This window comes from Hyla sarda, chromosome 1 (assembly GCF_029499605.1).
Source record: "Hyla sarda isolate aHylSar1 chromosome 1, aHylSar1.hap1, whole genome shotgun sequence".
In the NCBI taxonomy this organism is placed as follows: domain Eukaryota; kingdom Metazoa; phylum Chordata; class Amphibia; order Anura; family Hylidae; genus Hyla; species Hyla sarda.
In genome coordinates, this window is record NC_079189.1 from 595,749,174 (window position 1) to 595,762,816 (window position 13,643).

The 13,643-nt window shown below is 41.1% G+C and overlaps 1 protein-coding gene across 8 annotated transcripts in view; it reads right to left on the reverse strand.

Annotated features, from left to right (window-relative positions):
* The window catches only part of LOC130295730 (phospholipid-transporting ATPase ID-like), a 196,135-nt gene that overhangs the window by 39,120 nt on the left and 143,372 nt on the right, over nucleotides 1-13,643 (reverse strand). For all 8 annotated transcript variants that reach the window (XM_056546808.1, XM_056546803.1, XM_056546799.1 and 5 more), the window contains 3 exons: nucleotides 3,138-3,251; nucleotides 1,165-1,263; nucleotides 797-858 (listed from right to left, as the gene is read on the reverse strand). In XM_056546808.1, the coding sequence (XP_056402783.1) occupies nucleotides 797-858; nucleotides 1,165-1,263; nucleotides 3,138-3,251 (275 nt within the window). The remainder of the gene's footprint in view (nucleotides 1-796; nucleotides 859-1,164; nucleotides 1,264-3,137; nucleotides 3,252-13,643) is intronic.

Sequence of the window (13,643 nt, forward strand, 5' to 3'; positions counted from 1 at the left end):
TGACTTGTTTTAAGGACATTACATAAAGTTGGATCAGCCTGTAGTGCAGTTTCCCACTGTGGTTTTGAGCGTGACTCCATATCCAGACCTCCATGGGTTGATAAATTTGATTTCCATTGATAATTTTTGTGTGATTTTGTTGTCACCACATCTAACTATGTAAAGACGAAAGTATTTCATACGATTAGTTCATTCATTCAGATCTAGGATGTGTTATCTTAGTGTTCCCTTTATTTTTTGAGCAGTGTACATTTTTACTGTATTTTGGCTGTTTCAGTGGCAATTCTCCAAGATCATGGTTACAATGACAAATTTTTACTGTAATTTGTACAACTGTGGTAAAATATCCCTATTTTTGCCATGATATTGGGAAAACACAGCAAAAAAACACAATGTGTGAACACAGCCTCAGGGGAGGTATGTAACTCTGCAACCTGGAAGGGAAAGAATCTAAGAGATAGTGGGAGGGATCTGGTAGGGGATGATGTCATCCTGTAGTTCACAGGAAGTCAGCTGACCCAGGAACATCCTGTTCTGACACATTAAACATTGCACTTTTCTGCGTGTCAGACTTGTGATCACATGACCCAGTTACAGTAATGAAACACAGATACAGCTGCACTGGAATAAAACTAATGGAGCTATATCCCTAGTGATGGTAGGAGTGAATGATATGGGCAAAAAAAAGAAACCGGAGTACTTCTTTAAAGCTTCAGTGCATGCTGAGTAATGAGTTGCTGGGTATGTATGCTGCTATGACATGTTACAACGCTGATAAAAGCTGGCGGCCACTTACCCTCCTTTGCTAAGTACTTGGACTGTCCGGTTGTTGACCTGATTGTCACTTTTGTGTCGATACTGAAATAATAATAAAAAAAAAAAATTTGATTAACCCCTCCTGCACTGCCTTGACAATTCTGCCCCTTACATTACAATATCTACACTTCAAGTATACAGTATAGAGCAGAGTTTCCCAACCAGGGTGCCTCCAGCTGTTGGCACCCTGGTTGGGAAACACAGGTGTAGAGAGTTACATGTCAGATTAAAATTGGAAAACGTCTATTCTTGGGATTGGAATAGATTTTACACATTAATATTAACCAAATAAATAGAACAATCCCCCCAAAAATGTTTTAATTTCACTAATTAATAAAACACTCTTACGTAGTCATCAGTGGCATCTTTAATAGCGGACACGGCGAGCACCAACACCAATGGCACCACTGTAGTAAACCACGACAGGGAAGACACTTGAGGAATGAGCTGAGAAGGGTAAAAAGAACAGATAATTTTACATGGAAAAATCATTGTGGTCCAGTTTTATAGATAGATATGTGGTGACCCAGTACAGAATCACTTGCCCTTCTGTACTTCTGCCCATCCTGTGTGGCAGATGCTGCTCAACGTCCATCATGGGTCCCCTCTACTCAGAACTCTCTATATTGCACTAAAGAATGTATTGTTACATAAGGGTTAATATGTTGTATTTTCTATGCACCTTAAGAAATCTATTGTTATCAAAGACCTTATTGTTAAGGGGAGTATGCAGTGGTGAACAGGTGACCTATCTGCCCAATGGGGTCTGTCTAAACTATCCCCTTATATATGGGGTCAGGGTTCAGCTCTCTCTCTTGTCCAGTGTTGATCTGAGGCACAGTAAAGTGAGGGCCTGAGGAGTATGTCTGGTGATCCTGAAGAAGGCCTGAGGCCCAGTCCTGCAACCACACTTCTACTGCAAGTTAACCCCTTCGCCGTGGGTAAAAGTCAAAGCCTGACGGTAGGAAGTAAACATATTGGGGATTCTGCTGAAGTCCAGTCCAAGTAGTCAGTCAAGTCAGTCTGTTAATTGCTAAATTGAAGCGTGGCTGCATTTGTCTATACAATTGAAACTACAAGTCCCAGCAAGCCGATAAGCTTCCCTAAGTTCACCCTGCAACTCCTTGGTGCCTATCTGAGCTGTATGGATTTTAACACCTTGTCTACCTCAGTAAAGCAAACCAGTTAACCGTAACCTTGCATCGGAGTGATTATTTGCCCCGTGCCTGGCACAGGTGAAGCTGACCTACCTCGGGTCGGGTGGTGTATAGGTCAACCACACCCTGGTGTCACAAAGAGGTTAATACACACATTACCCCGTCCAACACCACAGATAGATAGATATGAGATAGATAGATATGAGATAGATAGATAGATAGATAGATATGAGATAGATAGATAGATAGATAGATAGATAGATATGAAATAGATAGATAGATAGATAGATAGATATGAGATAGATAGATATGATATAGATAGATAGATAGATATGAGATAGATAGATAGATATGAGATAGATAGATGGATATGAGAGATAGATAGATATGAGATAGATAGATGGATATGAGATAGATAGATATGAGATAGATAGATAGATAGAGATATGAGAGAGATAGATAGATAGATAGATAGATATAGATATTAGATAGATATATGAGATAGATAGAGATATGAGAGAGATAGATAGATAGATAGATGGATAAATATGAGATAGATAGATAGATAGATAGATAGATATGAGAGAGATAGATAGATAGATATGAGATAGATAGATAGATATGAGATAGATAGATATGAGAGATAGATAGATAGATAGATAGATAGATAGATATGAGATAGATAGATAGATGATAGATAGATATGAAATAGATAGATATATAGATATGAGATAGATAGATATGAGACAGATATGAGATAGATAGATATGAGATAGATAGATATGAAATAGATAGATATATAGATATGAGATAGATAGATGATAGATAGATATGAAATAGATAGATATATAGATATGAGATAGATAGATATGAGACAGATATGAGATAGATAGATGATAGATAGATATGAAATAGATAGATATATAGATATGAGATAGATAGATATGAGACAGATATGAGATAGATAGATGATAGATAGATATGAAATAGATAGATATATAGATATGAGATAGATAGATAGATAGATAGATAGATATGAGACAGATATGAGATAGATAGATATGAGATAGATAGATATGAAATAGATAGATATATAGATATGAGATAGATAGATGATAGACAGATAGATATGAGATAGATAAATAATAGAAATGAAACATTTACCTGCAGGACCAGGAGGAATACAAAATAGGCATTGGCCACTCGCTGGAACTGCTCGAAGAGGTTGAGGGGAAGGAAAGTGAATATATTGTATTTTGAGGTCTTGATTGCATTGGTCTGGATTAAAGAAAAAAAGAAACAACACTGATAAATATTCGAAAATTCATCAAAAATATTGACAATTCTAAAGATAATTACAGCAGTTTGCCCCATATGATTGCATTATTTTGTTCACTATAAGTCAGTATTATTAAATGGGCACTGTCAGAATCAAATACTTTTTATATGTTGTACATTTTGGCCTCGGACAGTGTTTGCCTCGGACACGCCCCTTCCTGAGCAGTAGATGTCAGAATGTGTGAGCAGCAGAACAGAGGGGTATGGTCTAACTCAAAGGCTGTCCGAACATGCTGGGAGTTGACTTGTCGCAACAGCTGGAGGCGCACTGATTGGGAAACACTGGTCTAATTGATCACCAATGCATGTACCTCAGATAACACTATCAGGCTACGTGTCAGGATTTGTGTTACACAATATTACACAACAGCTTTACTGAAGTGTCGTGTCACATTGTAACAGGGCACAACGATACACTGCATTCTAGAACAAGGTCACAGATTTATAACCTCCAGACGCCCTTGGACTCTGCGAGGACAATAACATTTTGTATATTTCAAATATACAACAAGAAATGTATCAATATGTTTTAAGAAATGTAAATATTTACAAAAACAGAATTTTTTAGTCTTCTTTGCTGAGTACAGGTATGTTCCGGGCGAACGTTCTGTGCATAGCAGATGCCTTTCGGAAGTGCGCCATCACTCTTGACTGCAATGCACATCCGAGCGGATCCCGCCGAAAGAATAAACATTTCAATTTAAAGGGGTACTCCACTGGCCAGCGTTCGGAACTAAATGTTCTGTACGCTGTTTTTGCGCTGCGGGGGTTGGACACGCCCCCTTGTGCCGTCACGGCCACGCCCCCTCAATGCAAGTCTATGGGAGGGGGCGTTTGCTATAAGCCACCAAACATATTGGAAGAGCCAGAAGATCAATTACTGAGGCAAATAAACAAGGCAGCAAATCAGAATGAGGTGATAATAATGGGGACTTTACCTATCCTGATATAAACTGGGAGACTGAGACCTGTGAATCTCATAAAGGAAACAGGTTTCTGACTATAGCTAAAGACAATTATCTGTCCCAAATGGTGCAGGGCCCTACCAGAGGGGGCGCCGTACTGGACTTAATATTAACCAACAGACCTGACAGAGTAACTAATGTGCAGGTAGAAGGACACCTAGGAAATAGTGATCATAATATATAATACATTATAAATTGTTCTTCAATAAGGGAATCTCTCGAGGGGCCACAAAAACAATGAACTTTAGGAAAGCAAAGTTCAATCAACTCAGAGAAGCCCTCAACAATATAAAATGGGAGAATGTCCTGAAAAATATGAATACTGACACTAATGGGAGACTTTTAAACATATCTTAAATTCTCACTGTAAGATGTATATACCTTATGGGAATAAAAGGGTCAGAAATAAAAGAAAACCAATATGGATGAATAAAAATTTTAAGGGGGCAATAAATGACAAAAATAAAGCATTTTAACTACTAAAACAGGACAACAGTGAAAAAGCATTAACCCCTTAAGGACTTTCATTTTTTGCACTTTCGTTTTTTCCTCTTTACCTTTTAAAAATCATAACCCTTTAAATTTTCCATATTATGGCTTATTTTTTGCGCCACCAATTCTACTTTGCAGTGACATTAGTCATTTTACCCAAAAATTCACGGCGAAACAGAAAAGAAAATCATTGTGCGACAAAATCAAAGAAAAAATGCCATTTTGTAACTTTTGGGGGCTTCCGTTTCTACGCAGTGCATATTTTGGTGAAAATTACACCTTATCATTATTCTGTAGGTCCATACGGTTAAAATGATACCCTACTTATATAGGTTTGATTTTGTCGCACTTCTGGAAAAATTATAACTACATGCAGGAAAATTTATACGTTTGAAAATGTCATCTTCTGACCCCTATAACTTTTTTATTTTTCCACGTACAGGGCGGTATGAGGACAAATTTTTTGCGCCGTGATCTGAAGTTTTTATAGGTACAATTTTTGTTTTGATCTGACCTTTTGATCACTTTTTATTCATTTTTTAATGGTATAAAAAGTGACCAAAAATACACTTTTTTGCGCGTACGCCATTGACCGTGCGGTTTAATTAATTATATATTTTTATATTTTGGACATTTACGCATGCGGCGATACCACATATGTTTATTTTTTTTTTATTTACACAGTTTTATTTTTTTTATGGGAAAAGGGGGGTGATTCAAACTTTTATTAGGGAAGGGGTTAAATGACCTTTATTAACACTTTTTTTTTCACTTTTTTTTTTTGCAGTGTTATAGCTCCCATAGGGACCTATAACACTGCACACACTGATCATTGTTATCCCATAGGGACCTATAACACTGCACACACTGATCTCCTATGCTGATCACTGGCGTGTATTAACACGCCTGTGATCAGTGTTATCGGTGCAAATCGGCATAAATATACGTCCTGCGTCGTTAAGGGGTTAAAAAGCTATAGAGAAAAATTTAAAATATGTAAAAAAAAACCTGATAAAAAAACCGCAAAAATAGAGACAGAAAGAGAGTAAAACTAACCCCAAAATGTTCTTTAACTATATAAATAGCAAAAAGATCAAAAATGAAAGTGTAGGCCCTTTAAAAAAGGATGAGGAAGAAATTATAAACAGGGATCAGGAAAAAGCAAATATATTATACAAATTCTTCTCCTCTGTATTCACCGAGGAAAATGAAATGCCAGGTGAAATACAGAGAGATAAGGTAAACTCCCCAGTACAGGTCATCTGTCTAACCCAGGAAGAAGTACAGTGCCGCCTACAAAAAAATCATAATAAGTAACAATAGGTAATGTGATTGACAGACCCCTATTTTAAATATTCAGGGACACTATAGTAACAGGGACTGTTCCCCCGGACTGGCGCTAGGCAAATGTGGTACCAATATTTAACCCCTTAAGGACCAAGGGCGTACAGGTACGCCCTTGGTCCTGCTCTCCTGATATAACGCGGGGTTACACAGTAACCCCGCGTCATATCGCGGCGGGCCCGGCGTCATAGTGAAGCCGGGACCCGCCTCTAATAGCGCGCAGTGCCGATCGCGGCACCGCGCGCTATTAACCCTTTAGCCGCGCGCTCAGAGCTGAGCCGCGCGGCTAAAAGTGAAACCGAAAGTGGCCGGCTAGCTCAGTTGGGCTGTTCGGGATAGCCGCGGCTAATCGCGGCATCCCGAACAGCTGACAGGACAGCGGGAGGGCCCCTACCTGCCTCCTCGCTGTCCGATCGCCGAATGACTGCTCAGTGCCTGAGATCCAGGCATGAGCAGTCATGCGGCAGAATCGTTGATCACTGGTTTCTTATGAGAAACCAGTGATCAGCATAGAAGATCAGTGTGTGCAGCGTTATAGGTCCCTATGGGACCTATAACACTGCAAAAAAAAAGTGAAAAAAAAAAGTGAATAAATATCATTTAACTCCTCCCCTATTAAAAGTTTGAATCACCCCCCTTTTCCAATAAAAAAAAAAACACAGTGTAAATAAAAAGAAAAATGAACATATATGGTATCACCGCGTGCGGAAATGTCCGAATTATAAAAATATATCATTAATTAAACCGCTCGGTCAATGGCGTGCGCGCAAAAAAATTCCAAAGTCCAAAATAGTGCTTTTTTGGTCACTTTTTATATCATTTAAAAATGAATAAAAAGCGATCAATAAGTCCTATCAATGCAAAAATTGTACCGTTAAAAACTTCAGATCACGGCGCAAAAAATGAGCCCTCATACCGCCCCATACACGGAAAAATAAAAAAGTTATAGGGGTCAGAAGATGACAATTTTAAACGTATTAATTTTCCTGCATGTAGTTATGATTTTTTCCAGAAGTCTTAAAAAATCAAATCTATATAAGTAGGGTATCATTTTAATCGTATGGACCTACAGAATAAAGATAAGGTGTCATTTTTACCGAAAAATGTACTACGTAGAAACGGAAGCCCCCAAAAGTTACAAAACTGCGTTTTTTTTTCAATTTTGTCGCACAATGATTTTTTTTTCCGTTTCACCGTAGATTTTTGGGCAAAATGACTGACGTCATTACAAATTAGAATTGGTGGCGCAAAAAATAATTTTTATTTTTTTTTTTTTTTTTTTTTTTTTTTTTTTTTTTTTTTTTTTGTTTCAAAACAAAAAAAAACGAAAATGCAAAAACGGAAAAAACCCCGGTCCTTAAGGGGTTAAAAAGGGATCAAAAGATGAGGTAATGCACATGGGGAAGAAAAATCCAGACTGGGATTATGTATTAAATGGGAGAACACTTGGGACGACTGACATGGAAAAGATTTTTGGAGTCTTAGTTAATAGTAAATTTAGCTGTAGTGACCAGTGTCAGGCAGCTGCTGCCAAGGCAAATAAAATCATGGGGGGCATCAATAGGGGCATAGATGCCCACGACAAGGAAATAATTCTACCGCTGTACAAATCACTAGTCAGACCACACATAGAATACTGTGTACAGTACTGGGCACCAGTGTACAAGAAAGATATAGTGGAGCTGGAGAGGGTTCAAAGACGGGCAACCAGGGTAATACGGGGAATGGGAGGACTACAATACCCAGAAAGATTATCAGAATTAGGGTTATTTAGTTTAGAAAAAAGGCTTAGGGGAGACCTAATAACTATGTATAAATATATCAGGGGACAGTACAGAGATCTTTCCCATTATCTATTTATACCCAGGACTGTATCTATAACAAGGGGGCATCCTCTACGTCTAGAGGAAAGAAGGTTTCTACACCAGCACAGATGGGGGTTCTTTACTGTAAGAGCAGTAAGACTGTGGAATTCTCTGCCTGAGGAGGTGGTCATGGTGAACTCTGTAAAACAATTGAAAAGGGGTCTGGATGCATTTTTGGAGAGTAATAACATTGCTGGTTATGTATACTAGATTTATAGGGACAGAACGTTGATCCAGGGATTTATTCTGATGCCAAATTTGGAGTAGGGGAAGGAATTTTTACCTCTAGTATGAGGGTTTTTGCCTTCCTCTGGATCAACTCAGTAGGGACTCATTAGGGATATAGGTTGAACTTGATGGAAGGGACTCAGTAGGGACTCATTAGGGTTATAGGTTGAACTTGTAATCCTACCCTATAAGGGGCAATGTTATACACAGGTCACATGACAGGGCACTGGTACTACGCTCCTTGCAATCCTATCGTATAAGGGGCAATGTTATAGACAGGTCACATGACAGGGAACTGGTACTACCCTCCTTGTAATCCTATCCCATAAGGGACAATGTTCTAGACAGGTCACATGACAGGGCACTAATATTACAATCTCTATTAGCTCACACTTTAAGACAGTGGCACACAACCTGCAGTATGCACATACCGTAGGGAGTATGGACTGCAGTGTCAGGAGAGTCCGGGAGAATAAACTAGAATATAAGACTGCTATAGTAGGCAGCGATGATTCTTTGCCAGTTGCCAGGGCACTGCCCATCTGGGCTTTCACACTATGCTGTGCCTGTCCTGCCTGATGTCTCTACTGTTCATGTGAACATATTCATTCTTTTGGTGGTGTCTGGAATCCATAAAATCCATAGAGTGATTTGTGCAGCAGAATCCCATTTAAAACAATGGGTGGCCGAGGCACCGTATTTTCCGCAGCAGAACTCTGGCATGCTGGGAGTTGTAGTTTTGCAACATTTATAGGCAGCTTGGTTGGGAAACACTGGTGTAGAGGGAAAGCAGAATCTACAAGGAGTGTATGGGAAATTATGCACGGTGGGGGGGGGGGGGGGGGATTTACTATTACCTGTGGTTTTACAACTACCAGGCTGTATTTATTATTTTGGAGCACATTTGTTGATAGATTAGAGATGTTTGCCTGATAATCATGTATTTCTCTGTTTTGGGGGCATGTTTCTTTGCAACAATTTCTTCTAGGAGTAACTTGCAACAAAAATGTGCCGCATGAATTAATAAATTAATTGTGTTTTACAACTTTCACCTCTCCACAAAAAGCTCACAAAAGAGTCACAATTGTGGTGCTTCAACTTTAAAAATGTTGGAATTTGAACAATATTTCGGCACCACAGATGGACAACATTTTGTCACAGAGGTACATGCTCTCAATTCACCCAACTACAAGCAAAAAGTGCAAAATGTATTCACACAAAAAAAAGTGCACCAGGATGCGGTCCATCACAAGCTCTTCTCCTAAAGGAGAGAGGCCCCCCAATAAACAAAACCCTTCACCTCATGGCTGAAAGGCACCTGCAAGGTTCCAGGTATGGCAAGTTGGGGGGGGGGAGATATAATAGAGAGAGAGAGCAGTATCTGTGGGGGGAGGGGGGCAGATTATATACAGTGTGGAGAGAAAGCAGAATCTGCAAGGGGAGGGGGGAGATCATATACAGTGTGGAGAGAAAGCAGAATCTGCAAGGGGAGGGGGCAGATCATATACAGTGTGGAGAGAAAGCAGAATCTGCAGGGGAGGGGGCAGATCATATACAGTGTGGAGAGAGAACAGAATCTGCAGGGGAGGGGGCAGATCATATACAGTGTGTAGAGAAAGCAGAATCTGCAGGGGAGGGGCCAGATCATAATAGAGAGAGAGAGAGAGCAGTATCTGTGGGGGGAGGGGGGCAGATTATACACAGTGTGGAGAGAAAGCAGAATCTGCAAGGGGAGGGGGCAGATCCTATATAGTGTGGAGAGAGAACAGAATCTGCAGGGGAGGGGCCAGATCATATACAGTGTGGAGAGAAAGCAGAATCTGCTGGGGAGGGGCAGATCATATACAGTGTGGAGAGAAAGCAGAATCTGCAAGGGGAGGGGGCAGATCATATACAGTGTGGAGAGAAAGCAGAATCTGCAGGGGAGGGGCAGATCATATACAGTGTGGAGAGAATGCAGAATCTGCAGGGGAGGGGCAGATCATATACAGTGTGGAGAGAGAACAGAATCTGCAGGGGAGGGGCCAGATCATATACAGTGTGGAGAGAGAACAGAATCTGCAGGGGAGGGGCCAGATCATATACAGTGTGGAGAGAAAGCAGAATCTGCAGGGGGAGGGAGCAGATCATGTACAGTGTGGAGAGAAAGAAGAATCTGCAGGGGAGGGGGGCAGATCATGTACAGTGTGGAGAGAAAGAAGAATCTGCAGGGGAGGGGGGCAGATCATATACAGTGTGGAGAGAAAGCAGAATCTGCAGGGGAGGGGGCAGATCATATACAGTGTGGAGAGAAAGCAGAATCTGCAGGGGAGGAGACAGATCATATACAGTGTGGAGAGAAAGCAGAATCTGCAGGGGGAGGGGGCAGATCATATACAGTGTGGAGAGAAAGCAGAATCTGCAGGGGAGGGTGCAGATCCTATATAGTGTGGAGAGAGAACAGAATCTGCAGGGAAGGGGGCAGATCATATACAGTGTGGAGAGAAAGCAGAATCTGCAAGGGGAGGGGGCAGATCATATACAGTGTGGAGAGAAAGCAGAATCTGCAGGGGGATGGGCAGATCATATACAGTGTGGAGAGAAAGCAGAATCTGCAGGGGAGGGCCCAGATCATATACAGTGTGGAGAGAAAGCAGAATCTGCAGGGGAGGGGTCAGATCATATACAGTGTGGAGAGAAAGCACAGAAAGAAAATGGAGAGATGGAGAGAAAGCTCCACCCACCATCTCTGGGAGAACTGAACATTATAGATTAAGCCTGCAGAGTGGAAATGAATGGGCAGAAATAGTGCTGCTCCTCATGTAGACACGCATGGCAGCGCATCCTAAAAATACATGAAATCAGGAACACTTTAAAGAAAAACTGATTTGCCATTAAACAGGTCTTCACCTGGCGGCCATCACTGCTCTATTTACTGTCAGATACTCGGTGCTGATTTTTATAGTGACAGCTAACATTTACACATCATTTAAGTCAACAGTCCCATTGACTTCCCTCTCATTGCCATGTCCCATGACTCCTGAGCCCTGTCCTCATGGGATGTTGATCAAGCAGGAGGAGCTGTGAGGTTCCCAGAACACTTGATATTATGGTGTCTGTGCTGTTTATATTACAGGGATCTCGGATTATCGCTGCCAACCATTGGATGCCACATGTCTGGGTGTTTCATGAGTGAAAGATAAATATTATGCTTGGGACGGGCAATGAATAAAAAAAAAAAAAAACGGAGAACGTAGGAACACGACCAGAAGCATCTTCAATTGCAAAAAGTAATAATACAGAAGTGTTGTAAAGTAAAAGTAAATACTTGGAAGACTATAGAGGTGACAATTCTCCCCGATCTGATATTTCTGTTATTTCTTTGGAGGCGCCAACTCGTTTCTACCAGCAGAAACATTTTGTCTGTAACAAATCAGTTTTTGACAGGTACAAGATTCTGGCACAGGAGGAGGAAGTAGTTTATAAGCAGAAGAGGACACATCAAACCTATGTAACATCTGAGAAAGCAGAGGGGGCAGCGTCAGGGAACGAAGCACAATGTTTTTATTCCATCCAGGGTGTATGTGTGTGTGTGTGTGGGGGGGGGGGGGTGCTATGGATGGCACTAAGGGGCATTCTGGTTGAAATAGGGGGAACTTTTTTGTGGACACTGTACAGTGATCACTCAACTTACAATGGCCTCAACATACAATAGTTTCAACATACAATGGTCTTTTCTGGACCATTGTAAGTTGAAACCAGACTCAACATACAATGCTATGGACAGTCCAGATCTGTGAAACGTGTCAATGGCCGGAAGAACTGACCAATCGGAATGGGCAATTTACTGGTAAAACACCTGTATTACTGAAGCGTATGCACTGACTGATGTCTGGTAGCGCCCCCTACAGTACAGGGAGGTATTACATGTTCTGTACTATTTACCTGTATTACTGAAGTGTATGCACTGACTGATGTCTGGTAGCACCCCCTACAGTACAGGGAGCTATTACATGTTCTGTACTACTCTTTACCTGTATTACTGAAGTGTATGCACTGACTGGTGTCTGGTAGTGCCCCCTACAGTACAGGGAGGTATTACATGTTCTGTACTACTCTTTACCTGTATTACTGAAGTGCATGCACTGACTGATGTCTGGTAGCGCCCCCTACAGTACAGGGAGGTATTGCATGTTCTGTACTATTTACCTGAATTACTGAAGTGTATGCACTGACTGATGTCTGGTAGCGCCTCCTACAGTACAGGGAGGTATTACATGTTCTGTACTACTCTTTACCTGTATTACTGAAGTGTATGCACTGACTGGTGTCTGGTAGCGCCCCCTACAGTACAGGGAGGTATTACATGTTCTGTACTACTCTTTACCTGTATTACTGAAGTGTATGCACTGACTGGTGTCTAATAGCGCCCCCTACAGTACAGGGAGGTATTACATGTTCTGTACTACTCTTTACCTGTATTACTGAAGTGTATGCACTGACTGGTGTCTGGTAGCGCCCCCTACAGTACAGGGAGGTATTACATGTTCTTTACTCTTTACCTGTACCAGGTTTACCTGCTCCTTTGGACACCAGGTGAGGGCGACTCCATGTTACTTTTTTAGGACATTGCCTGTACTGTACAGGACCTTGAAGAAGCTCCTGTCCTCTAAATAGACCAGTGTTTCCCAAGCAGGGTGCCCCCAGCGGTTGCAAAACTACAACTCCCAGCATGCCCGGACAGCCTTTGGCTGTCCGGGCATGCTGGGAGTTGTAGTTTTGCAACAGCTGGAGGCTCCTTGCTTGGGAAACAATGAAATAGACAGTGATTTACAGCTCCCAGCAGATCTTTCTTACTTTTATATGTAAGGATTTGCTTTATCTATATTAGTTATCTAATTATTGTTCTTTAATCCTCCCTTTTTCCTATTTTTGGATGTCATTTTGGTGGCTTCAGAACCAATTACCAGGTTTCCATAGAGTTCTGGTCTCAACATACAATGGTTTCAACATACAATGGTCGTCCTGGAACCAATTAATATTGTAACTTGAGAGACCACTGTATGCGGCACTCTGTGTTTGGCTTTGTATGGGAGCCCACATTGGCGTCCACTATATGTGGGGCATGATATTGTTTGATAAAACTTGGCTGTTTATGGAATCCAGACAACCTTTGGGCACTGCAACCAGGCCAGATGGGGGAGGGGGGCCTCATTGTTGATATAGGTGCAACAGGTCCAAGAGGATATGGCATAAGTGTGAGATGGGAAAAACCTCTTAAAGGGGTATATTCCATTTTTTTTTTTTTTTTTTTTACATACGACTGTGTGGTATCCCAATACGGGATATGGTCCTACAGTCCAGTCAGTTGAGTCCCTATATGTCCCCAGGGCTCCCCTGCAGTGTTTCCCCCTGTGTATATAAGTTTTCACATGAAAGAGTAAAGGACCTGTATTGTT